Here is a 27,229-nt window from a genome sequence, read left to right on the forward strand (position 1 = left end):
TCTATAATTTTCATTGCGGAAGTAGTTACATTCAATCATGGCGTCCTCCTGTTCGTCGAGAAGCAACGTGATCCTTCGATAAAATGAGAAAGTTTTTCTTCACTTCAGATAACAAAAGACTATAATTTTAAATCAGCCCTATTTTAGGTGAAACGTATCTGCACACTGGGACCATTTTTCCAATCAAAGGTGAGAAAAATTCTGAAGCCATTTCTGTGTAAAATATTAGTCGTATAAACAACAGACAGTGCCAGGTTTGAGATATGCATAATCACGTGCATTATTTCAGTTTAAAGAACACAAAGTACTGTTTTTTATTTGTTTATGAACGAGCTAAGGATTTAATTGACTGTTGCCCCATCGCTGATATCATGGTTTAGTTTGTTAGATAAAACAATATAGATAACACAACATGGGTGATACTTCAATGCCTAAACTAAACAGTTAGACGGTAAATCTTTTAGATGTAAAGGTATAGTATTTTTTGTACAACAAAAACGTAAGCACTGTATGTTATATCCAAATCAAAAGACTAATGAATCATTCACTTATACGAGGAAACCCATGAAACATACTACAATTCGTTGTCTCTCAAATCAAATGCAAATTTAAAGTCGATGTAGGCAATGCCACTTGTGTAATGTCCATAAATATAAATGTCTTATCGTATTTTAAGGTAGAACTTAGTAAACTAACGGAAAACATACCCAATTTATTTTTATGACATTGTTATTAAAAAAGTGAAATGCTGTTTTTATAATTTGTCTGAGATAGCATGTTTTTGTTTAGTTTAATTTCTGTTCTTAATTTTGCCATATACTTACACTCATTAGCCAATTTGTTGGGTACGTCTTTCTAAAAACCAGACTGGATATTTTTTGTCTCCAGAACTGCTTCAAATTGTTCCATGGAACAGATCAAACAAAGTACCAAAATCATTATTTTAAAATTTTTGCATTAACATTAACATTTGGATATGTCGGCTGCACATCCATGATGCAAACCTATTTTTCTATTGTGCTCACTTTCAACTTCAGCAAGTCATGTCAAAATGCCCAAATGCATTGGGTTTCAGTAGATTCATTGGCTGATTTACTATTTGTGTTAATAGACAATTGAACATGTGTAAAATGCTCAGTAAGTGCATAGATTATTTCTAGTATTATTTGTTTTCTCTTGCAATATGTACATATAATTTCAAAATTCTAATCATATTTATAAGATTTTTTGCTTAACAATGTGTGGAGTAGTATGAATAATCCTGGACCTTCTATTCAGCTGTTGAAACTTAGTGCAATCTGTAATTTTTGTTTTGATTTCAAAAGTAAAACAAAAAAAGAACTATTATAATTTCTTAACTGTAAACTCTTTAAATGCTAAGATTCCTCTTAATCAGCTGTTTCCTACTGTGTGTATGCAGACGCTTCAACAGGTGCCATATAGATGGCTTCGTTTAAACCCACAAGAATCCCGGAGTATCCAAAGCTCGGAGAAAAAGTCACACAGGATACACTTTACTGGAAAAACTACAAGGTGAGTCACACCTGCTATGTGCTCCATTTCATATCATTGTGGGTGAAATAAATGTATTGAACAATTTGTGATCTCAAGCTTTGAAGGAATCCATTGCCTGACATGTTTCCCCTTCTTCCCGCTCGTAGGCTCCTGTTCAGATAAAAGAATATGGAGCAGTCTCAAACATCGACTTCTCTCCTGTGGCTCCTCATAATTTTGCTGTAACTGCCTTTTCAAGAGTGAGTAGGCTCTGTTTGCATAAATTCTAGGTAGTTCACCTTATGACATGGTTGATTTTCATATTGTATTTTGTTTTTTACCCCAGAGGATATGGATCTTATTTACACAGACAATAACAAAAGGGAAGGAAACACAAAGTTCCCATTACGTATTCTTTACTGTTTTCAGTTCCTATATTATAATTAAACTAAAACTGACAAAATTTTCTACTTGCTGTTTAATTTTATAAATTGCTTTAATTTTATAATATTCATAAGAACAGTTCTGCTTTGAAATAATTTGTCTATGAGTAAAGGATGCACCTTTGTTCTCCCAGTTTCTTCATGTTCTAACTCAGTTTTTTCCCTCAGATCCACGTCTATGGGCCCTTCTCCCAACAGCCTGTCAAGACATTTACCCGATTCAAGGACACTGCTTATTGCGGTAGATTCAGGTCAGATGGCCAGCTGCTCGTGGCGGGATGCGAAGACTCGGTTGTCAGACTGTTTGATGTCAGCGGCAGGGTGGCACTAAGGATGTTCAAAGGGCACACAAAGTGAGTCTCGTATTTTAAGTTTCTGTGATTAGGTCGTAGACGTTTCAGTAAATTCTTGCAAAGGAAATTGTGATGACAGGAAATCTTTCATTAAGGTGAAATTGTGCGGTGTCTCTTTAAGACTCTTTCTTTACTGTCCTGTTGCTCCAATCTATCTAAAATAAACTAGATGTAGTTCTGGTTACTTCTAAGCCTGTTGTTATGCATTGGCAGTCCACCAGCCCAAAGAAGGCTTAAACACTTTTTGAAAATATTTCCTGCTTTATAGGTGACACTAGGAGAGAATTAATTATGTTTTTTAAGATATTTTAGCACAGTTTTGAAACGGCAAGCTATGTTAATATGTCAAAATAACTGTAAATAACATTACTATGATTATTGTATCTAATCGGTTATGTTTTGCCACAGGATTATGTTTTTTTTTTGTTTTTTTTTGTGATATCATGCCAAACATTCTTGTTATAAATCTTTAATTTAAAAAACATAATGGAGACAAACTGTAGTATTTCTTAGCCAAGGCTATTATACTGTGAGAATTTCATGTGTTCATCTCTAATATGAACTTTGTATTATCATACATACTTTGTATTATTATCAAGATCAACTGACCTTTGTCAGCGATCCATGTTTTCAAATGAAGAGTGATTGGTGAATGAAAATGTGGTGGAAGTCATCGGCTGATGACAACAATGTTAAATGATGATTTCTTGAGTGATCCATCGACTGAAATTCATGCTGATCCCAAGAATTCTGACAACAATTGAGCTGTTGTTTCATATTTTAATATTTCTTAAAGCCCTGCATACTGAAAACAATTTGAATTTAATTTAATTTGATTTTTTTTTTTTACTCAGGGCCGTACATGTCACTGACTTCACCTCAGGCCATTATCAGATCCTCACAGGATCTGACGACTACACCTGCCGACTGTGGGACATCCCAAACGCAGCCGAGCTCAGCACCTACCGGGAACACACAGACTACATTCGCTGTGGTGTTACCAGCAAACTCAACAGAGATCTCTTCATTACTGGTGAGTCAAAAGGTCATTCTGCAGAGGAGTGGGGAAATGTCAAAGGGTCAAGAGGAAGTTAACCTTTTGTCTGATAATAATCAATTTGCAGTGCCTTTTAGGTAGTTTCTAACTTGACTGAAAATATAAATAAAATAATAAAAATAGAGGCCATATGTCTCCTGTTACAGCTGACTGGCACCAACAACAATCAGATTTGTTTCTCTTTTTTTTTTGTTGCTTCAGGCTCATATGACCACACTCTGAAAGTGTTTGATGCCAGAGCGGAGAAGAGTGTGATGACCATGGATCATGGACAGCCGGTGGAGAGCCTCCTTCTCTACCCCTCTGAGGGACTCCTGGTCTCAGCAGGTTGTCAGCCAAATCATTTAGCATATTTATACAACACACATTGAAGGTTCAGATTAATTTCAGAACCGAGCAGACAGCAAAGGTCCAATGCAGAAACTCGGTTCTACACTGCTCTTTGATTCATAGGCTCTCACTAAAATTTTGGCTTAGTTTTTTCCCTGGTCTTTCACTGTGCCTGGTTTTGGTGTTTGTGATAGCACAAGACAAGGCAGCTTTGTAGATAAAAGGTAGTCAATATGTTAATTTATTTTCCATCAGAGATTAGAACTTAACATCTAAAGTGTATGTAAAAAAACAATCACCACAAGATATTTACTGAATAAAAATATACACTTTTTAATAATCCAGATCATCTATATTTGCACATGCTTAATGATGAGAAGCATAATAAATCATAACATGTCACACTTAACTTGTACAAATTTAGTTCGTTTTGATGAAAGGCTTTGTGAGGTTGGTTTGACACACAAACATGTTAGAATTGTTCAGATTTTCATGAACCAGCCCAATTTATTTTTACCAGTAAGCAAAATAAGGATATTTTAGTTCAGTTCTTTTGGCTTGCTTTGACCTCAAAGGAAGCTCTATATTCATGTAGTACACGTGCATGGGGTATTTTGAAGTTTATTTGGAAATATTTGAAATACAAGCTTAATTCACAAATTTTGGTTGTCTTTCCTTAGGTGGGCGCTACGTCAAAGTGTGGGATCTGCTAAAAGGAGGTCAGCCTCTGGTGTCGCTGAAAAACCATCATAAAACCGTCACCTGTTTGGCTCTCGGCAACAACGGAGAGAGAATGCTGTCAGCATCTCTGGACAGGTATAAGAACGTCAGATATAGTGAATTCCTGACATAAAATAAATCTTTAAATAATTTAAATCTGACACTTTTCTGTCTGTCAAAGGCAGCAAATATACAGATCCTTCTCAAAAAATTTGCATATTGTGATAAAGTTCATTATTTTCCACAATGTAATGATAACAAACTGTCATATATTTTAGATTCTATGGACACCAACTGAAATATTTTAGGTCTTTCATTGTTTTAATACTGATCATTTTGGCATACAGCTCATGAAAACCTAAAATCCCTGTCTCAAAAAATGTGCATGTCATGAAAAGGTTTTCTGAACGAGCAGTTAACCTCATCATCTGAATCAACAAAGTAACTCAAACACCAGCAAAAGATTCCTGAGGCTTTTAAAAACTCCCAGCCTGGTTCATTACTCAAAACCACAATCATGGGTCAGACTGCTGACCTGACTGCTGTCCAGAAGGCATCACTGACACCGTCAAGCAAGAGGGTAAGATACAGAAAGAAATTTCTGAACGAATAGGCTGTTCCCAGAGTGCTGTATCAAGGCACCTCAGTGGGAAGGAAAAAGTGTGGCAGAAAACGCTGCACAACGAGAAGAGGTGACCGGACCCTGAGGAAGATTGTGGAGAAGGGCCGATTCCAGACCTTGGGGTACCTGCGGAAGCTGTGGACTGAGTCTGGAGTAGAAACATCCAGAGCCACCGTGTACAGGCGTGTGCAGGAAATGTGCTACATTCCCCAGGTCAAGCCACTTTTGAACCAGAAACAGCGGCAGAAGCGTCTGACCTGGACTACAGAGAAGCAGCAGTGGACTGCTGCTCAGTGGTCCAAAGTACTTTTTTCGGATGAAAGCAAATTTTGCATGTCATTCGGAAATCAAAGTGCCAGAGTCTGGAGGAAGACTGGGGAGAAGGAAATGCCAAAATGCCAGAAGTCCAGTGTCAAGTACCCACAGTCAGTGATGGTCTGGGGAGCCATGTCTGCTGCTGGTTTTGGTCCACTGTGTTTTATCAAGGACAGGGTCAATGCAGCAGCTATCAGGAGGTTTTGGAGCACTTCATGCTTCCATCTGCTGAAAAGCTTTATGGAGATGAAGATTTCATTTTTCAGCACGACCTGGCACCTGCTCACAGTGCCAAAACCTCTGGCCTGCCAACTCTCCTGATCTGAACCCCATAGAGAATCTGTGGGATATTGTGAAGAGAAAGTTGAGAAATGCAAGACCCAACACTCTGGATGAGCTTAATGCCGCTATCGAAGCATCCTGGGCCTCCATAACACCTCTGCAGTGCCACAGGCTGATTGCCTCCATGCCACGGCGCATTGAAGGCTGCAAAAGGATTCCTGACCAAGTATTGAGTGCATAACTGAACATAATTATTTGAAGGTTGACGTTTTTGGTATTAAAACACTTTTCTTTTATTGGTCGGATGAAATATGCTAATTTTTTGAGACGGGGATTTTGGGTTTTCATGAGCTGTATGCCAAAATCATCAGTATTAAAACAATAAAAGACCTGAAATATTTCAGTTGGTGCGCAATGAATCTAAAATATGAGTTTAATTTTTATCATTACATTATGGAAAATAATGAACTTTATCACAATATGTAATTTTTTTGAGAAGGACCTGTATATATAACATTAGTCACTGTAATGAGAATTGTGCATTCAAGTGGAAGTCCTCTTGTTGACACCTTCTGTAAATAAAAGGTGAATAAATGAAAATGTTTTAACGCATGGACTGTTTGTCTTTCAGGCATGTGAAAGTCTACAACACAACCACCTACAAAGTGGTCCACAACTTTGACTATGCTGCTGCAATCCTCAGTTTGGCTTTGGCTGTAAGAATAAAAGTTCCAGCAATATTCTGTGAAAACATTTCTTTAGATAATTGCCACATTGGCAGCTTAGATAAAACAAGATTTAGACAAGTTTCCCTGTTTGCACTTTAAAAACAAAATTAAATATTTTATTTTATGTTGCATTGCAAACAAGGGGCATTGTTTTGCACTCATCTCGAGCCAAAGTTGACAACTTTTCTTTCTTCTCAGCCGGATGACGAGTCCATTGTTGTGGGAATGACCAACAGTATTTTAAGCATCAAACACAGAAAACACACTGAAGAGTCAAAGGAAATAATGAGCCAACAGAGGCGCCGCCCGTCATATCGTGTCTTTGTGAAAGGAAAAACTGTTGTCCCAAAGCCAGTAGGTTTCTACGCTGCAGTCATTGTCAGCCCATCTTTTTCTGTAAGAATTATAACTGAGCTTTTCTTTATTTCTAATTTCCTTGCTTTATACATTTACAGGATGACTATCTTGTCAGTAAGCCAGTCAAAGAACATTTGGCCAAATATGACAGGGAGCTCAAGAAATTTAATGTATCCAAAGCTTTGGATGCATCCTTGGAGGTAAGAGTAATCTAAATATTCACAAGCATTTAAGTAATGAAGGTTTGTTTTTATTTTATTATGTTTACTTTCCCCCAATCACTTATTTATTTTCCACATTTCATAATAGAGGGCCCATATTAGCAAATAATGGCTCCGTAATCTGTTTTAAGCGAAGTTGTTTCTTCAATCTTCTTTTCTGATAGATATGGTTAAGAAAGAAGAAGCCAGAGATAACTGTGGGTGTAATCAAGGAGCTGGACCGAAGAGGAACTCTAAAGAACGCGCTAGCAGGAAGAGATGAAGAGCAACTCTCTCAGTTACTCCACTTTGTCATTGGGTATGAAGCAGAACACATCTTATTTTCTAGGTTCAAATCATTAAAGTTGTGAAATAAAAGCAGGGCATTATAATGTACGGATTTATTCATTTAAAGTCTAAACCTTGATCGTTTGTTTCCGTTTCTTCTTCAGAAACATTGTCGACACCCGGTTTGCCCCCATCCTTTTGACGGCAGCTGAAATGATCCTTGATATCTATAAATCGGTGATTGGCCAGTCGGCGCTGATCGACCAGCAGCTGCTGCGCCTACAGAGCATCCTGGAGTCAGAGATCAACTTGGAGCGGGAGCTACTGGAGGTCCTGGGAATGTTGGACACCATGTTTGCCACCTCTGTCACTCGTAAGGAGGTGCCGTACTCCGACGTGGGAAGATCTAATGGGCTGGCTCAGGGAGAGGCGGGCAGTTCAAGACCTGAGCTTCAGGCCACCTGAGATCAAATAAGAGGAAGAATTGATTTTAGACTGGATTAGGATGATTTTTATAAAATCTCGATTGAAGGCATCAGAATCATTTTCTGTGTGTAAACAACACCAAACAAACATTTTTTAATTGGATCTGTGTTGAGTCCTACATTTTGCTTACTGGTGGAAGTGAGGTCTGCTGTGGGAATTCATTAGTTGTAATTTGTTATATCTTTGTTAGATCTCTCAACTGAATTAACATTTCTTTCAAACCTCAAATGAAATTGGAATACTAAGGTCTGTATGCTGGAGATAGCACAAAGTCCACAGAGATTTCTCTACTTTTCATGCTCAACACCAAGTTAGATACAGAAAACGTTACTCAGTTCAGCTGTATAATTTCAACTAAAAGCAGTAGTTGTTATCCAGCTTTTGGACAAAAGCCTAATGCACAAAATAACCTAAAAATTGAAAATCCAGAGCAGTTGTTGCAGGTTGATCAGCCTGTTTGATTGGTTCTAATTCTTAATCAGTTACTTATTCTCCTGTAAAAACTGTTTTACAGGAGAATAAGGTGACTGTTTTAAAGATGTCACACAACGAAACACTTTTTCCAGACTAACTGAATTTTGTTTTATACATTTCATAAGGCGTAGGATCAAAAAACAGGATATTTTTCTCCGAAGAGATTAGTTTTTTGCCCTTTGTTTAGATGCTACTGGCATATCAACCAATCGCAGCAGAGCAGGCCTCCACCCCTCCATCTTATCCAGTTTCACTCTAACCCATGTTGTTTGTACCTGGGAACAAAATGAAAACATTTTCTAAGTGGAGACTTTCTGAATGTTCATATTTGATGTAATATGAATAATTTTAATAAGCCTCAATTGTAAACGTCAGTATGTGCTTGAAGTACTTTCATAATGTCCGACACTCTTATAAGCAGAGCAAAATAAATGTTTTTTTTTTCCATAAGTGTTACTGGCTTTATTTGAGTTGAAAAGAAAATTTGAGATTAGTCTGCTTTTTATGGTACAGTTTCAAAAATATTAAAACTCCTGAAACGTTCTACACTTCGTGAAGATGCCCAAGACAAGGTAGACTAATTGTGAAATGGGAGAAAATTAGTGTCAGATATAATGCGTATATACATAAACCAGAAGTTCAGCGTCCAGTATTCCACTGACCTGGTTATTGCCACTATTCAGCTCGATTAAAATTTCAATTCACACAAAATCTGTGCTTTCTCCTGTTCACTCCGATTCCTCCGGTTTAATTTCTACCGGTCCAATCAGCGAACAGAAAATTGGAAACAGGAACAACTGTGAACATGACGTTGATTTTCTGCGATGTTTTAGAATTATGGTCTGCCTGTAGCTTTAGCAATGGCAGCGGTGGAAGTGAACAAAGCCGTTCAGTTCGTGTTGGCCACTCTTCCAAATATTGAATTAGCATCAACAGGCTCCTCCTTCAACTTGGGACTTCTTTCTTACAGCGCAGGCAATTTCAGGTAAGCGTCATAGTGTTGAACTGGCATTAGCAACTGGGTAAAATTTAAAACCTCAATAGCGGAGACCATGCCTCCAGGAAACAGTGGTTTCTCAGTAGCCGAGCTTTTACCTCTAGGAAGCAAAGCATAGAACACAGAGACGGTGTCATACTAGTTTATGGGGAGAAAATAGTTCACCACTAGCACAAGTTTCAGCATGACTTGTGGCGCTAGCCGTCATGCAGGGAAAACATCAAACATGTGGAATAAGGTGCTCTGATAAGATGAGATCAAAGTCTATGCGCAAAGCACTATGTGGCAGAAAAGTAACGCTCTAGATCACATTGGCAGCATCATGCTCAGTAGATGGGGCGCTTCTTTGTTATTGGCAGCCGAGAAGTTGATCCAAGCTGACTAGAAGATAGTACAGGTCAAATTTTGAAGAAAACTTAAAAGAGGCTACAAAACAACTTAAGAAAATGGTTTAAATATTGACTCAATGTATAAAAAATTATGTTTTATTCCATTCTATAGTTGTGATTTTTATGTTGGACTGTCTCATAAAATCTCAGCGAAGTAGAATAAAGTCTGATTGATAAACCTAAAAAAAACCAAAAATCAAGTACACCTTATACCCACTTGAATTTTTCAAGTGGGTATAAGGTGCAAGGAACACTTTAAGGTGCAAAAAACTGTAACTTTCCACTGAGAACTTGTCAGTCGTATTATCTTCCACTTGAGGTCGCTATAGCTTTAAGGCAATGGGGTAACTTTTATCACGTTAGGAAGGATTTTGGCTGAAGACAGAGAAGCATCAGTGCTGTACCAGAGAGGAGGCTGAAACAGTGCAGACAGCAGCAGCCCGATCTGATCGCTTTGTTGAACAAAAAAATGATAAATCTGAATTAAGAGCTTGTCCTAAAGGAATTACAACTTACTCTCAGGACATATTTGCTGGAGTGTAAGGTCCAAGGTAAGTGTTTTTGTAGTAGTTTTAAAAAAAATTATTATTATTATAGAAGTGTGATTGGTATCTACATCAATAAGCTAAATGAGCGTACAATTATTCATGCAAGTCTTTAAGAAAAAAATCACATCCATTTAAGGTTTTAATGTAAAAGTATATTTAATTTTTTTTTCAATTATGGAGGACTTTTGGTGTCATGAACAGCTATTTTCACACTTTTCCTCCTCAGAGATCTTGCAGCCTGTTTCTAAGTGTGTGATTGCAGAAGACTAAAAACGGACAGGAAGCTGTCTCATTATGAACAATGACTGTGGCAGTTAAGATCTCACTGCTGGGTCTCATTTAGGAAGTGGCCACTGACACAGAGCAGATCTGAACCCTGCAGCATTGAAATGTAATCGATTTCCTGCTGGTGCACAAAGCCAGGCACGCGCATTATTGAACTGCCGTGTGTAACAGATTCATGGACATTCTGGTCTTCTCTCTTTACACACACCATGGCAGGGGGGTCGATCATTAAAATCATTATTCACCTTCTTGTGATCAAAAGCCGATGCTGTCTCTTGAGATGACCTCTCTGACTGCTTAAAGGTTTGATAATCCTCAAGATCAGATCAGATGGAAAACCAAAATAAGCAAGGAAATAATTAGGAGTCACATGCTACTCTGTGCGTTTCCCCCATTTTTTTCATTTTGTGTCAATATTTTTTTCACCTAGCAGCTGCTGTATGCATGGAGCTGAGCAGGAGGAAGGTGCCTCTCTATGTGAGTATATGTGCTGTTGAGTTCAACATAAGCTTCTTCAGTTACTCTCAAGAGTAAGTTGGTATCCCTGTGGGAAATCTCTGCAGAATGAGTTTGCATGGTACTGAAAAACGAGTGCCCTCATTAATTTGAAAATCTAAGCTGCTTTTTTTTTCTGTGTTGCAAATGTATTCATATTACTTTAATTAGCAAGAAAAGCAAAAGAAATGTGTGGTGTCTATCTCTGTTTACTTCCACCTCATCAAAGAACCATTCCAGAGTCTTCAAGTCTAGGGACAGTCTCTTTCTTGTTTCTATAATTGAAATGTTTTACCTTTGCAAAGAGCTCAATCTAAGCCAGATTAGATGGAGAGCAGATGTGTACATCAATTTTCAAGGTTTGCCTCAGATTCTCCTTTGAATTTGAGTCTGGACTTTGATTGTCCAGATATATATTTGCAAATTATAAGCGCCTGCCTCAAGTCTTTTGCAGCTTCTGTCAAGTTATTTCCCAGATTTTCCTGTATTTTGCTCCATCCGTCTTCTTATCAGCTGAGACTAGCCTCCATGTCACTGTGATCAGATTGATTTGTAATTTTAGTTTTCCACCACATGTTTTGCATGAAGGGTAAAATGTTTATTAGATGTCTCATCTGACCAGATGATCTTTTTCTAAATGTTACCTGTGGCCCCTGGATGACTTGTAGTTACAAGTTGTAATTAATTCAAACTGGGGTTCTAGTGTTTGTGGCTTTCATTTTCCCAATCTTTCATGGACACCAGATGTGTGGGGTGCACAGCTATTAGTTTTTCTGTGGACAGATTTGCTCACCTAAGATATAAATATCCAAAGCTCCTCCAGAATTACCTTGGGCTTCTTCTCTGAATAATGCTCTCCTTGCCTGGACTGTCAGTTTAGGTGGACAGTCGAGTCTTGATAGTTTGCAGCAGTGCAGTACTCGTTCCATGAGAATGGGTTTAGTAGTCTTCCATAAGGCATTCAAGGGATGGAATATTGTTTTTGATCCCTGTTCATAATGATGCTGTTAATTCACTCGGTGTTCCCTTTTAAACCTCTTTTCAGACTGACATGTCAATTTCTTTCCATTTCACAATTATTCCTTACTTTGTGCAAGTTTATAAAAAACAAAAATTTATTTGGTGGTTTTAACCTGATGAGACGTTAAAGCTTGATGGGTTTTAATACTTTTACAAGGGAATGTATGTCAAATCAAGATGCAGCATTTCTTTGTGCTGTCTCTCCTTTAGTAACAATATGCAATCACATTGCTCCATGTAGTTACACAATGTTTTTTAAAATCCCAGTAAGGCCTCAGTGACCCCGACATGAGAGTGACTGATGCATACTCATTGATGTTCTTAAGTCGCTCTTTGAATTTATAATTTCTGTGGTCGGCCATTGGATTATTTCAACACTTAATCAAAACTTCAAAACACAAAATGTAAAACAGTCTAATCCATCAGTTTAATAGCAACAATGGTGGCATGACTCATGTTTATATTGCTGGCAAATCAGTAACCCTATAATTAAAAATAAAAGAATAATGCTTGTGTTTGCTCTGCAATTAGTTTGTGAAGTTTCAAGTGGTGAACATTTAAATTGTTATATCATGTGTGATGTAACATAAGTCAAACAGTGTGGTCAAATACATTTTAGTGCTTTCAGGTTGGGGATCTTGACAATGTAAGCAAACACTAAGCGCTGAAGGTTCCTTGAAGATCAAACAAGAAATCCATTCCTCACACTGTTTGCAGTTCAAATAAAGCTGACATGTTTTTAACATAATGTTTTTTTATTTTATTTTTGTTTGTTTGATTAAAGGTTACCTAGATAATATTAAACATTAATGGAGGGGAAGACTGACCATTTTGAGAAGTCTGAGACCTCTGATCTGTAGACATTTGTTTCAACACTTTGCTCTCAGCAGGAAAGTCAGTTATCCAGTGTTTTTCACAAGTGAGGAAAAATACCAAAATCACTGTGCTAAGATGCAACTAGCAACTATTGAGAGCCTTGTGAAAAAGAGAACATAAAAAGCAATGTTTAGTATGTTGAGATGCTTTATCATACAAGATTTGTATGATAAAGGCTGATGCAGTTTCTACCTCAGCAGAAATTGTGAATTTGAACAGCTTTTTTGGATTTATCTTACAGAAGACAGGAACTTTTCACCAACTGTAGAAATGTTGAATGTTCATTCAAAAAGTGTTTTGAGAGCAACACTTTGCTAAAAAAAAAAAAAGTTTACTCCTTCGTTTTCACATCATTGCTGAGGAGAATTTGCTGATTTTTTTATTTATTTTTTTACATTCTTGCTTGCCTAAAACAGGTAACTTTATATTAGTTAGTTTACAATTAGTTTAATTGTTCTTTTTTACAATGCTTCCAATCTATACATGCATAACATTGTAACTTTTAAACTCTTAGCACCATCTGGAAAAAAGAGGCAGTTCAAATCCAGGTCTAAAGGACTCGGCTTTAAGCGTCATTACATTTTTGCCAGTCGTGTCATGCGCATAAGGCTGGACTGACATCATTGCACGCAGACTGTCGTTTCTAGTATATTTAATTTGTCAGATCCGATAAGTTTTTCTTTTACTTATGTGTTTTCTCTGCGTGAGACACTGGTCAAGTTGTCCTTTTTGTTTGGAAAAGATCCCTATTATGTGAAATTATTTGAAAACATTTAAGTGGTTGATTTCATTTTATTAGAGAATGGGAAATTTTATTATTATTTTTATTATTCATTTTATTTTTGTTTTAAAAGTATAAAAGTGATATCCTTTTACACTGGTTGTCACTTAGTCCCACAGCTCCTTCCTTCTTCGAACTTCAAATTGTATGAAATGTTTTGCACATTTAATTTGTTCTCCACAACATGACTGCATATAATTACATAATGTGGTTGTAGTTTCTAATACATTAAGGATGTTTATGTTGAATATATGGTAAACATTTTAAATATTTGCAAACCTCCAAAAGCAGTTGCTTGTGGATGTGATTAGATTTAAATTGAGCTTGGGTTTGTTTTTCAAATTTTATTGTGATTTCTTCAATCGTCCTTCTACCACCTTTTGCAATCAGGTCAAGGAGGTAGAGAGAAACAGAGACATAATTACCCAGTCTCTGAGATTGAAAAACATCTCAGTTTATTCCATTACAAAATTAGGTCATCTGTTGAGCAAGGCTAATAGAATCTAAATGAGAAAATGAGCATAAAAATCTCCTCATATCAATGTTCATTTATATTCAACGTATTGACCGAGTCCTTTTCCTTCAGCCCGTTTCCTTCGCTCCAACCTGAGTCAGTTGTTTGATATGTTTCCAAGAATAACCCACATGACTCGTCTTGTGGCCTCAATACTCTGCTCTATTTAGGACAGTTGAGGTGGACAAATTGATTTCTGTTGCTTTATGACATTTAGAATGTGGCAAATCTGTGAAACGGCTACTGGCCCTGAAATACTTTGAATGACTAAAACTAAAAGCAAAAGTACACGCATTTAATTATGATCATCTGTTTAATTGCGTGTTGAAACGCCACTGACATGACAGCATCTTAATGTATTTGGGGAGTCGTGAAGACAACTTGCAGAAGTTCAAATTGAGCACCAGGATGGAAAAGAAAGAGATTAAAATGGCTCTGAACACGGTATGGTTGTTGGTCTGGGATTTTGAATCTCTTAGGTTCAGAGTTAATCATCAGAAAAAGAGAAAATATCCAATGCTTGGCAGTTGTGTGAAGAAAATAAATACCTTATTGATGTCAGATGAGAATGGAAAAATATTTTTCCTTAGGATGTATGTCAAGTTCATCTTTAGTATTCACATGGATTGAGCATAAACAGGATGAATGCACTGATTCTGCTTTATGCCAACAGTCCTAGTTGGTTGTGATTGTATTACAGCGTGATGGATGTTTGTTTGGGAGTCCATGGACTCCTTATTAAAACGCTACCTGAAGTTGCTGATGATGTTCATTCATTTGTGGCCATAGAGTATACATCTTCTGATAACTAATTCACCATATCGCAAACCTCGAATAATCACAAACTAGTTTGTTGAACATGAAAATGAATTTATTATATTTCAGTGGTCACTTCATTCCTAAGAAAGTGGTGACAGATGATTTGCATTTAACTTGCAATGAACATGACTCTCTTCATTGTGATTGATGCATCATAACGGGAAGTTACATGGACTTTGATAGTTAAAGCAGGCAGAAACTTTATAAGGTGCCTGAAATTACATTTGGATTTACTGCTATGAAAAAAAAAGAAAAGTTGTGTACTTTTTTGTGCTGCTTCACATGAGAAGTTAGAATTATTCTTGCCTGTTGGGATCAGGGCAGGTCTTTGCATCAGACACATGAGGCATTCCTTTTTTTATTGAGGGGGGATTCTTTATTGTACCCTCAGGGAGCGCTGTTGGGGGATTTGGTGTACTTTATAAATCTGTAGAATCCTACAGAAGTCGAAGCTTAAAGTGAGCCTGCATGCTTTGCGAGAAGATCATTTTTTGTCTATCATCTTTCTGCTATATTTTTCTCTCAACTATTCTCACCTTTCTTTATCTCAGGGTGAGGCCAAGGTATTTGCATTGCTGGAAGGGTTAGACACAGTGCCAGAGGATGCTGAAGTCTATGTTGTTCTGGAGGGATCCACGCTGGTCCATGTAACCCGGGCTCAAAACGATGTCATGCTCTACTTTATTGTGCCAGGTATGCATTCTGTTTTTGCATGTCTTTTTAAACATAAAGGTGTGATTCTATTTGTTTGTCTTGAAACAAAATTAGTGGGAACAGTTGATTTATCTTATCTACCCTGTGGAAAACATCGGTACATTTCTAGAGCACATCTGCAAAAGTAATAAACTTCCTTCTCTGTATTTTGCTAACTCTTTTTTGAAAAAAGAAAAAAAATTCACTTAAAACAAAATGCAGCTTTTTTTTCTTTTTTTTTTTTACAGGTTTACAGACATTACACATGAATTTATAACAATTCATGTAAATTAATTTTGCCATAATGTCATACAGGTTTTTCAGTCTTTTCATACCTAATAATCACCTGACCATCTCTGGCTGAAAATTCATCAACCCTGACGGTGTCCACTTAGCATGAGATTAAGAAGCGTTTTTATCAGATTTATTTTACTGATTTAATGGAATTTGTTTGTATTTTAATTGGAGTTAATGCCTCATGTCACATAGGAAAAATAAAATACATTTATTTTGATCAGACGTATATAAGTCAGTCTAAAGTTAGTCTTATTGCTTCTTTAGGACACAATTTGCCAGAGGAGGTGTCTGTGCAAGCCTATCTATGCTCTGAATCCACGCAGCTCAATTGGTTGGGCGGAGCTTCCTTAGAGTATGTACATGATGATGCTCAGGTAAGTGGATTTTATTTATGTCACCTGAAGTGTTGCATTATTCTTTTAAAATGTTATCACTACATCCCTTTTCACCAGATAAGGTTTAGCTTTTCAAAAATATTGTTTAAAAGTTGCAGCATGTAACTTTTATATGAAAAAAGTTTTATTATTATTATTTTTTTTTACATATTTGTTAAAACTGCCACTGTATTGTGATAGCATGGTATGAGACAGATAATCAGTGAAAAAAAAATCTATGTTCTCTGCCTTCTCCCAATGCTCCCAGTGCTAGCTGCAAGAAACAACCAATCAAAGCCAGGAGGAGGGTCTTAGCGCTGTTAATCAGGCTTGTGTATGCTCTGCTTACCCTCTCCCTCTTGGTTTCTGACATGGTACAGGTTCTCCCCGACAGCAGAGCCTGTCATGACGGCAAATAAACAGTTTTCCTGACCAAATTTATGAACTTTAAACGGCAAACGTAAAATCCTGTAACAATATTCAATCATGTGTAGCTGATCTTATAAGCTCTCTGTGTAATTGTATACATTTTATGTCAGAATAAATTATGGAATGTCCTTATTTATTCCTCATTAGACATCGTTTCCATCAAATTTTACTTTATTGTTAAAGGCCTTTACTTCAGTTATTGTATTTGAAATATTGTCTTAGAAAAACACAAAGGCTTTTTAAGGGTTTTCTACTTTTTCTCACATGGCTGAGATTAGGCATATCCAAAAACATTTGAGTTCTGATTGAGAACTATCACACTAGTAGTAGTTTTTTTTTTAAAGCATCAAAACAAGATAAAAGAAGATTCCTTGAGTTTTCTCCTTCCATGTACTGATTTTATCCTCCTTGACAATTGATTTATTCCCAGGACTTGGCAGAGCATATCATAATTCATGGACATTGTCTGAATGGCACGGATCACAAGGAGCTGAGCAGCCTCTTCAGCCTGCGCCAGGAGAGCTCTCGGTGGGCTATGGATCGCAAAGTGGCCCTCGCCATGGCCAACCTGGACATTCCTCCAAACTGGAATGTACTGGGCAGCCACCATGGAGATGGTAAAAGCAGGACTGCACACCATGTTATTTATAGTGTGTATGCAACTATTGGCATTGTTGAAATAATGTCTTTTTTATGGATTATCTAAAGCAGGATTAATCAGAACTATTAAAATTCAAGTGAATAACTTTTCTGGAGCGTTAAATTTGAGTTGATTTGGTTAAAATGTTCTGCAGAGAGAAATCAAATCCAGCACCTCACAGTAAGAGTGAACTCTTCAACCCTTCTGTCCTCCAATTTACTCCCTGCTGCTGTTGTTCCTATTTTCTGAGCTCAAAGGGTTGAAATCGGAAGTGAACATAGTCACATGTGCTTCGGTCAGATTCATCAAAGCCAATTAAGCAGTGTGTTATGGGGTTAATAGAACCTTTCCATTGGGAAGTAACCGCAGGCACAGCTCAGTAAATCTGAAGGTGAGTGAGAGTGTGTGTTCATGCAAGGTTCCTGTACGTTGGTGCCGACCGTTGCTTCCCAGCTGCCACCATCTGTTTGTGTGATCCAAGTGCCTGTGTAAGGCCACCTACATAATTTTACTGGTTAATGTCGTTATGGCAGCCTGTTTCATTGCAATGTCTCCCTCTGAATGTCTGCAGTGGGTGGACAGCAGCACTCATGATGTCACTGTATTGTCTGCATTTCATAAATTACTGGGATTAAATCTTTTTTTTTCCAAGTTTATTTGTATATCGCATTTCAGCAACAAGGTAGTTGAAAAACATAATGCAGTAAACAATTCTGATGTAATTAGTTGCTTTAGTTGGTCTGTTTGTTTAATTAATAGCATAACATTTTTTGTTATTTTCATGACATGATGTTACTTTTGTAAGATTTCAGAAGCAGGCTTTTATTGTTGAATTTGGTCAAATCGAGATAGTTTTTTAGTTTGTGTGAAAAAAAAAGTTGTTTATGTGGGTCAGTTTGCCCATTCTTATCTAAATTAAATAGCTGTTTTGTTTATCTGCGACAGACTGGTGACCTGTCCAGGGTGAACCCTGCCTCTCGCCCGGTACGCTAGCTGGAGATAGGCACCAGCAACCCTCCCGACCCCACTAAGGGACAAGGGTGCAAGAAAATGGATGGATGGATGGATGGATGGATGGATGCTTTGTTTATTTGGTTTAACAGTTAGTACAAAAAAACATCCATACAAATTTTTATCTCGATGTTTATTAGTTAGAATGTATGTGTTAGTTATAGGTCAATTAGGATTTATGAATAAATTATTATTAATTTATATATTTTTAAAATATTTATTATTATATTGTTATTAAATTATTCTACACGCCTTGACTACATTTACTGGTTAATCTCGTAATGGCAGCCTGTTTCATTGCAATGTCTCCCTCTGAATGTCTGCAGTGGGTGGACAGCAGTGGGTGGACCAGTCTACCTGGGATTGGGACTTACTAGTGACTTGCAAAACAATGATTTGGTTACACCTCTTGCATCGCCTGACCTTTTTATAAACAATCATTTAACTGCATACCCATCACTAGTCCGCATGTGTAACAAATCAAAGCATTCCCTGTGAGGCTTAACTTTTTAAAAAGTTCCTCTTCTGATCTCTTGCTCCCATAACCACAATATCCGTCTGTTACTGGTGTCTGAATAGTTGGGATTTTAAGCAACGCTACAAACGGAAATAATTTTCAGCAATGAAATACTTTGGGATAATTTGGAGCACCAAAGAAGCTAAATGAAACTGCACATGCTCCGTGTTAGCAGTTTGTTTTCAGCTAATTAGATTTCGGAAATGACGCTCATCTGCTAAGAGATAATCTGTCCTCACTTAGTGTTCAGTTTGTATAGCCCTGAATTGGATTATACTGATTATAACCTAGAATGGATGCATGTTTTTAAAAACAAACGTATAATTCATGTGTTGCTTTCTCCTCACATTCTGTAATAGCCAATCATTTCTCTCTTCTCATTCTTTTCTAATTCCTTTTCTTTCTTGCTTGTGACTTTTTTTTCTGCATATCGTAATGCCAGACATTTTTGAATGTTTCTGTTTCCCTTTTCTCCAGGTCGCGTTTCCAGAGAGTGTCCCCTCCACCTGGCTGTGCGGTGGGGTTTTTATCGGCTTGCAGAGCTGCTGCTTTGCCAGCCGGGGGGTTTGATGGCTGTCAGTCTCCCTAACGAAGACGGAGTCACACCGCTGCAGCTGGCGCAGACCACAGGCAACACTGAGCTCCTGGAGCTGCTCACAAAGTAAGAAACTAGGATTCTACAAGGAGTTCTTCGAAAAGATATGACAAAAAAAAAATTGTTTTGCTAAAGAGAATATGTTCAACACAGAGCCTTCAATTGCAATGCAGAGTTTAGTTGGTCATTTATAACATCCCACTTTTTATATCATTTTTTGATGTATACAAGTGCTATAACAGCTTTTCTAGAAAGGCTTTCCATAAGAATTAGGAAGTTGTTTTTATGGAAAATTTTTGACCATCCTTCCACAAGGCAGGGATATTTTCTTACAGCATCTTTAGATGAACAATATAATATGTGCAGCCCAATTTACAGCATTACAGGATATGTAATACTGATATGTTTATGAATAAAAGATGGATTTTTTTTCTTCCAGCTTTGCAGATTTCTGGGGTTGGATCTGAAAAATTACAGAAAATCACATGTATTTCACCTGTAAAAATGACATTAAAACCACGTATTCCATGAAAAAAAAAACCACGTAGTTCACTCAACATCTGACATGTGAGTGAAGTGAGTCACATAAAAAACACATTAATAAGTGTGGATTTGGGACATTTTATTGTAAAAAAAGAAAAAAAAGCCATTTGATTCACATGTTTTATGTTTTTATTCATCAAACTCTGTAGAGCAACAACAGGAATCAGGATATTCTCATTTCCAAAAGCCCTAATTGGGAAACTGAGCTGATACCTAAAATTATATGACTAATTTATATGTTTAACTATTATCTATAACATTTTTCTATATTTTGTCAGTTCATTTGGAACAGTTTAATTTCTCTTAATTTACTTTTTTGAAAAATTGTATCATCTTGGCCCGTTGCAGCCCACCCAACCCCCTCGCCACTCCACCAGCAGGTCTGACACAAGTGTGGGCAGATCGGTCTCGCTTGCTGCGGTTTTGCCACGACACTGGGAACCTGACTCTGTCCGTTCGACAAAACCTGAGATGGAGTTCAGTGCAGAGTCGATACGCTGATATCCTCCTGCTCAGAAACAGGCTCAGAGATGAGAACTTCCTCAGGGAGGTAAGGAAGAGTAAGGCCCAAAAAGCCCTGCACTTTTGCCTCTGAGAGGAAGCTTAGTTACATTTTCTTAAAATTTTATATTAATTAAATTGTATTTAAATTGTATTTAAATAAGCAAATCTTTGTTAACCACACCAGGAAAATATGGAATTATCTTATAATTTGTTAATTTTACTTATTAACAAACAAGTAAGCAAGTTTAGATCTGAAAATAATGAAAAAAGAATTTCTTAAATATTTCTTTGAACTAAAAAAAGCAAAGTTCTCAAATGTGCTTTCATGAAACAAATAACTTTAAAGCTTCCTGAACACAATGAAAGGAACAGAACTACATACAGAAAAATATAGCAACTAAAAAAAAAATTCTATACGCGAGAGTAATATTTTATTGAAGTTTGCCCAACCAAGAATATTCATATAAAAAATTATGTATTCTTATGTTACTTAATTCAGGTTTTATTAATTATGGGAGGAACTATTCATTGCTGCAACACAAAAAGTGAAAAATATGCAGTAATTAGATCATTTGAATGAGGAATACCAATGACTGTTTATTTATTTATACACAAAAGCTTAATGTTTTGCATCTTGTCTGTTTTTAGTTTTATTTATTTATTTATTTATTTATTTATTTATTTATTTATTTATTTATTTATTCATTCATTCATTCATAAACTTAGTATGGAGTCAGAGGAAAGCACAAGACTCTCAATGTGCCTATAGTGTGATGTATCTGTGTAAATAGTGTTTTATTCTATTCTACATGTAAATTCAAATTATTTATTATTATTTACATTACATTATATATATAACATCACATAATTATTTAGTTATGTAAATGATTAAATAGACAAAAATCACAAATAGACAAAAAAAAAACACAAGCACAGATTTTATTTGATTAGTTTACTGCACATTTTTTCCTCCATCATTACTTTCCATTCTGCAGATCAAAGCGCTCAGAAGGGAACAGGTGGAAACCATAACAGAGAAGGAAGAACTTGTGGATGATCCTGCAGACACTGGTATAAACTCTCTAATTGTTTCTATGAAAAAAAATATATAGCATGACCTGCTTCCAAACTCTGACATTCTTGTAATATTTAAAATGGTTTTAACCAGTATTATTTTTGGGGCTTTCTCCAAAATAATACTTTTTCTCATTTTTAGTCAAATACCAAAAGATTTTTATACACATTGGTGAATTTGATCTTTAGGTACTTTGTTACCAGCAGCCAACATTTTCCCCCTACTTTCTTAGTTGTGAAAAGAGTACCATAAAAACTGTGTGCTTGAAATGAAAATATCAAGAATTAGGGATGCATATGCCATTGGAGAATGGTGAGAGGAGTTGGGTCTCAATGTTTTCACCTGATTGTTGACAGGAACAGACTACCATCTAATGGGGAGATGAGGTACTGCAGAAGTTTATCCAAAGGGAAAAATGTGACTTTTGATTTTGGTAGTTTATATAAAATTCAAACCGGTTGTTACAACAAATTTCTATATAAATAGATAATTTATTTATTCAAATATATATATATATATATATTTTTTTTTGTTTCACACCATCATTTGAAAAAGCTAAAGCTTCTTTTTTATATTTTGAAGAAATATTAAAAGTTTTATGTGTAACAGTTCAGGCCTTCATGGTGAGGCCACCATGTTGGTTTCAGCTGAGCACAGTGAGATTTTCTTCTTAATCATGAACTGAAATTTGGACAAATTCACAATTTTAACGAATAGATAAATACATTTATGTTGGATCATTAAAAGTCAGCACCTTCTACACCAAGTTGCGCATAATATGCTGGTGAAGCATAATAAAGATCATTTAACATAATTTATCACTCAGGTAAAAATTGGCTGCAGCTGTTGAACAGTGAGTTTTAGATTTTATTTTTTTCTGTCTCCCACAGCTAACCTTTTTACTGTGTGTGGTTACAATATAAACATCAGTCTGTTCACTGTTCAAGTTGTTTTATACCTTTTATGCATTACTCTGTCTCAAGTTAGGGGTAAGTTTCGGTATTTTCAGTAGCTCAACAACTATCTCTATTACTTAAATTGTCTTTCCCATTTTGAAGAGTGGCTAAGAGACATTGGCGTTGGTACAACATCATAAGTAATACCAAGGAAAGCAGGAACAGGTCATCATTTGTTACCGTTTTAAAGTTTCTCAACACTGATTGGCACAGTATACTGTTGCTTTCAAAAACATGCAACATTATTTGCTTTAAATAATTATGAATTTGTGCCAGTGAGTTTGGGGTGTGTTAGTTTTTTAATGTGGATGCAAACGTACTGTACTGACTGAAATCAACTCTGGCCTGCAGGAGGCGCTGGAGGAAAAGTCTCATAATTCGTCTCAGTACATATTTTTATGGGAGATGTTTCATTCAGTGACCAACAAACATACCAAGAGCCACAGTAATGACAGGATGACTAATAGAAGAGAAACGCAGACATTATTTCTGGTGTATTCCCTTAGTCTCTTTCATCCTTTTATTGTGCATTTGTTCTTCTGCTATCTAAACAATAGATATCACTGCTGTATATCACTACTGTAATGGGGCTTCTACTTCCTGATGTCACAAATTGGAAGAGGAAAAACATTAAAATTTTTGAATAGCTTAAGAATTTGACACATTCTTAAGCTGTTGCTTTCTCCCTTTCCCAGGCGTCTTCAAGCTGTTTCGTTTTCTCTCTTAACCTTTATCTACTTTACATTTTTACTTCGGCTCCACGTCATAAATCAAAGCAGCCAAACACTGTCTGTTGATGCTTTGTTTCTGGTAAGCGATTATATACCGCAGTCTTTGGTCTGAGATGCACATGGTAGTAAAAAGGGGCTAAGAAGAAGGTTTCACAGTAGAAATCCCCTGAGGTCATACAAAGAAAACAAATGTCAGACTTTACATGCTATCATTAAAAAACTGACTAACATGTGTGCTTGCTGGAGTTTCTTTTTGAAGTTTAACGGCTTCTGTATGGCTTCATCTTTCAGCTCTGTACGCTGTCATGAACGGAGAAAATTCTGCTGATGAAAATGTGAGTATATGATGCAGACCAGATGGTATTAAGAAAGAACCCACAGTGACAAACCCATCAGAAAGTCTTTGCCTGCACTGCTGATTTTGTCTGTTCTTTTGCTTCTCTCAAGCTTAAATGTTTCAGATGATCAAACAAAATACTAAAATAATTTTTAGTTTTTTAGAGAAAACCATTGATTCAGCAACATTTGACATGCCACAACATCCCAATCTGAAGAACTGTCTTGAACCTGAAGCTCACAGTTTGAATAGGTCATTCCAAAACTTTGATCTGGATTTGTTTGAACCATTTAGAGGGAAACCTGCTGGTGTTGCTCTGAGTCATTGCTCTTGCTATAATCCAGGTGCACATGAGATGCAGAGCAGAATTTATTGTTCCATTCATTATGGCAAATTGTTCAGATTCCACAGCAGCAAAGCAAACCCAGACCATCACATCCTACCATCAGACCTACCATTATGTTTGATTGCACGATGTACTTTTTCTGAAATGTTGCTGGTTTTTTGTCAGGTCTCATGTGAAATAGTTTTATTTTTGTCTCATGAGTCCACAAAATGTTTTCATAACATCTCCTAAATTCATTTTAGGCAAATGTGAGACCATTCCTTTCTTTTTTACATATGCCTAAGTTCTTTTTTATAGTAAAGAGGTTACCTTGGTCTGATAATAACATTTGTTTCATAAACTAAAACATCTAAGTGTGACAAATAAAGAAAACAATCTAAGAAATTTGTGAGAAGATGAATATCTTTTCCAAGCATCGTATATTTTTCTCGTTCTTTTAAATCCTTCTCTGAATGGAGGTTTGATAAACATCTGCACCAGCTTTGCAGCAAAGTGGCTGCCTCTGTGTTCTTTATTGCGTCTCTTATTGTTGAGGTGTTGGAGTTGGCACCTTGCACACAGTAAAGAAAAGCTGGCTTTGTTGAACAGGTTGAATGTGTGTTTAATGTTTTGACAGGTGTGACACATGACTCTGGTCATCCAATGGAACCTGTTTTATGCGATACAGATGGTTAACTAATTGATTTCTCTCACACGGCCAGGCGATGGCCAAACACTTGTGTTTTTGTGCTTAGTTCTGCTTGTGCTTTCTGGCATGCTCGAGGCAAAAGGTTTCCCTGAGTAAACGTGCTTGTTGTTCCACCAAAAGGTTCTCAACTTCTTCGCTGAGGACTGCGAGGAGCCGTTGATTTTTGCCCTGAATGAGGAGGACGAAGAGGACGATCCTTCACACTCTGGCTCCGGTAAATGTCTTAAGGTTTCCTATAGCACAAGTGTTTTCTTTACAACTTGGCTTTAATTCTTGAGCTTCTCGTGCTTCTGCAAGAGATCAGGCTTTGTGCTGATTTAAACAGATCATTGCTGGTTTATTCGTAGGATGTTATTAAAGTGTCTTTTAATCATTAAAGGAGGAAACATTTACTTCTTTTTTTTTTTTTTTTTTTTTTAAACCAAAACTTGGAGCTTAGCATTAATCGTCAACCATGGCTAACTACATTCCCAGCTGACATTGGGATCACATTTCAGGCCAGCTAATAGGTTTTTCCTTCCGACCTTTAGAGGTTTTGGAATCTTGCTACTCTATGTTTATAGTTATGGTGCTACCAAAAAGAAGTCGTTAAATTTGATGTGATGGGCAAAGAAGATGTTGAGCCACCTGATTCCTGATGAGCAGGAAAAAGCTAGACACAGCATTTTAAAACTGTGGTGCAAATAACTTAATGGTTTTCAGAGAAAGTTTTTGTTTCAAGTATTGACAAGCTAATTCAGTCAAATTAATTGTATAATAGATGTAAGGCAGCAACATTACCAAACATTTGCATTCAGACTTTAAATCGATGTCCAAACTTTAGGGATTGGTGCCAGATTGAAGGTTTAAAGACTTTAATTTGAAGAACAAGTTTTTTTGTTTTGTTTTTGTAGCCTTCAAAACAAGTTTTAAATAGCATAAAGTCCTCTAAGCAGTATTAAAAGATATATAGAGCTAATGAGCTAATAGAGTGCATGGCAGGGTCTGGATTAAACAGTGTGCATGTTATTACTGTTGTGGCTTGGTTTTGTTTTCATCATAAAACAGCTCCACCCTTTCACCATTTAATGTTATGATTAATAGGGATTAAAGTAAATATAAAAAGCTGGAAATCTGATGTAATTTATGTCAGCTGGATAATGTTTTCCAACAACTTTTTACTGTTTCCTGTTTTTTGTTTTGGTTCTGATTCTTGTTTGAGCCAGTTGTCCCATAAAATATTACAGATTATGGGACCCTAATCCAACTGGAGTAAATTTAGGAAATGTCCTGCTGGTATGAGTTATTTATTGGATTGATGTAATAATTTTCTCACAGTAGTGTATGTGGAGAATATATATATAAAAAAAAAAACGACTTAAAATTGTTGCTTATCAGAGGAAGATGCATGGTTGGTATAAAACATTCCACTGAATAAGTACTTCAATGGGAAACAACCAAATCTACAAAGGCACGAAAACTGATAAGGTCCAAGTGCTGTTTAATAAGTCCATCAGTTTGGTGGTAATTTCAATAAATTTATTTTTTACTGTGTTGGTACTAAAAGGTTTGAGTACCTCTGGACTAGAATAGCATGCTAGAAGCTTGAGTGTGGTTTTGCTCTAAGCAGCTTCTGGATAGTAAAACAAAGGTCTTTAAACTGGGAACATCCTGTGGGTTAATAATTGTCCTGATTGCTGCAGAGAAGACTGATGCCTTAGTGTAAGAATGTTGTGGTTACAAGTTAATAATACTTGGAACTGGACTACAACACTCTGTAGGTGGTACAGTTTTTCCTGTTTCTGGTCCTGCGAGTTTATGTGTTTTTATTGGCTAAATTAGCATATTTTTGTAAAGTCTCTGAATACTGACCTCATTCAGCTCCCTAAAAATGTAACTGGAATAAAATGTGGTGTCTCCTTTAACATCACCCACTTCTTTGACCTTTGAAGACATCAAGTTTTTCATTAGGCATTCTGGAGCTGCCGGGCATCGTGAGTGGCTGACCTTACATATTTAGCAAACTATCGAGCCTTACATTGTGAGTGCATCTGCTTGTTGACACATGCAGTATGGTGTTTGACTGGCGCATATGCGTCATCAGGTAGACAGATAGAATCTGTGCAGCCGGGGCCTCAGCATGGGGTGTGGTATTTGGAAGGTACTTGTCATGTTCCCCCTGTCTTCCTGATGTCATCCTTCTTCTCACCCGCTCAGCTTACTGTAACTTCATTAACAAGGCCATACTGTTTACCAGTGTTCAAGTATATATTAAAAATACACATTAATTCATTTAAGTTTAAAGACAGAAAACACAATGGGTTTTTGACCATTCCAATCAATTTCAAAAATAAATGAGCGAATGAACTTGTGTACATTTCTGACTAAAATATTTTAGAAGTGGTGCAATAACAAAATTAGAAGCTTTGTCATTGATCACAATTGATCACATTTTTAGCACTGTATCACATGTATGACAGTAGCAGGTTTTTCCATTTCTAACACTTTTTGCATGATATCCTGTAAATCTGAGCCACCTCAGATTTTAAATGTTTCTGCTCTGAACCTGAACCAAGGCTGTTGTGTCTAACACTAGCTTTAGTGTTTTCACTTGGAGCTGCATGTTTTTGGATTGAGGTTA

General features: G+C 36.6%; 2 protein-coding genes across 7 annotated transcripts in view; both read left to right on the forward strand.

Moving 5' to 3' along the window:
• Nucleotides 1-34: 34 nt before the first annotated feature.
• On the forward strand, nucleotides 35-8,592 carry utp15 (UTP15 small subunit processome component). The gene is made up of 12 exons (XM_008418116.3): nucleotides 35-189; nucleotides 1,421-1,533; nucleotides 1,662-1,754; nucleotides 2,106-2,290; nucleotides 3,145-3,323; nucleotides 3,549-3,674; nucleotides 4,358-4,493; nucleotides 6,248-6,332; nucleotides 6,543-6,698; nucleotides 6,800-6,901; nucleotides 7,087-7,220; nucleotides 7,354-8,592. The coding sequence occupies exons 2-12, from the start codon at nucleotides 1,444-1,446 to the stop codon at nucleotides 7,652-7,654; spliced, it is 1,587 nt and encodes a 528-aa protein (XP_008416338.1). The 5' UTR covers nucleotides 35-189; nucleotides 1,421-1,443; the 3' UTR covers nucleotides 7,655-8,592.
• Nucleotides 8,593-9,938: 1,346 nt separating this feature from the next.
• LOC103470008 (rho guanine nucleotide exchange factor 28-like) overlaps nucleotides 9,939-27,229 on the forward strand; it is a 50,804-nt gene continuing 33,513 nt past the window's right edge. For 2 of the 6 annotated variants that reach the window (XM_017306751.2, XM_017306750.2), the window contains exons 1-10: nucleotides 9,941-10,086; nucleotides 10,799-10,845; nucleotides 15,425-15,566; nucleotides 16,128-16,237; nucleotides 17,097-17,283; nucleotides 19,312-19,495; nucleotides 20,321-20,522; nucleotides 21,472-21,547; nucleotides 23,530-23,573; nucleotides 24,730-24,823. In XM_017306751.2, the coding sequence (XP_017162240.2) occupies nucleotides 10,813-10,845; nucleotides 15,425-15,566; nucleotides 16,128-16,237; nucleotides 17,097-17,283; nucleotides 19,312-19,495; nucleotides 20,321-20,522; nucleotides 21,472-21,547; nucleotides 23,530-23,573; nucleotides 24,730-24,823 (1,072 nt within the window). In that variant the 5' untranslated portion in view covers nucleotides 9,941-10,086; nucleotides 10,799-10,812. Of the gene's footprint in view, nucleotides 10,087-10,798; nucleotides 10,846-15,424; nucleotides 15,567-16,127; nucleotides 16,238-17,096; nucleotides 17,284-19,311; nucleotides 19,496-20,320; nucleotides 20,523-21,471; nucleotides 21,548-23,529; nucleotides 23,574-24,729; nucleotides 24,824-27,229 lie in introns of all 6 variants that reach the window. The other 4 variants (XM_008418114.3, XM_008418112.3, XM_008418113.3 and 1 more) reach the window with 4 other exon arrangements.

Source organism: Poecilia reticulata, chromosome 9 (assembly GCF_904066995.2).
Source record: "Poecilia reticulata chromosome 9, P_reticulata-male-v2, whole genome shotgun sequence".
Lineage (NCBI taxonomy): Eukaryota > Metazoa > Chordata > Actinopteri > Cyprinodontiformes > Poeciliidae > Poecilia > Poecilia reticulata.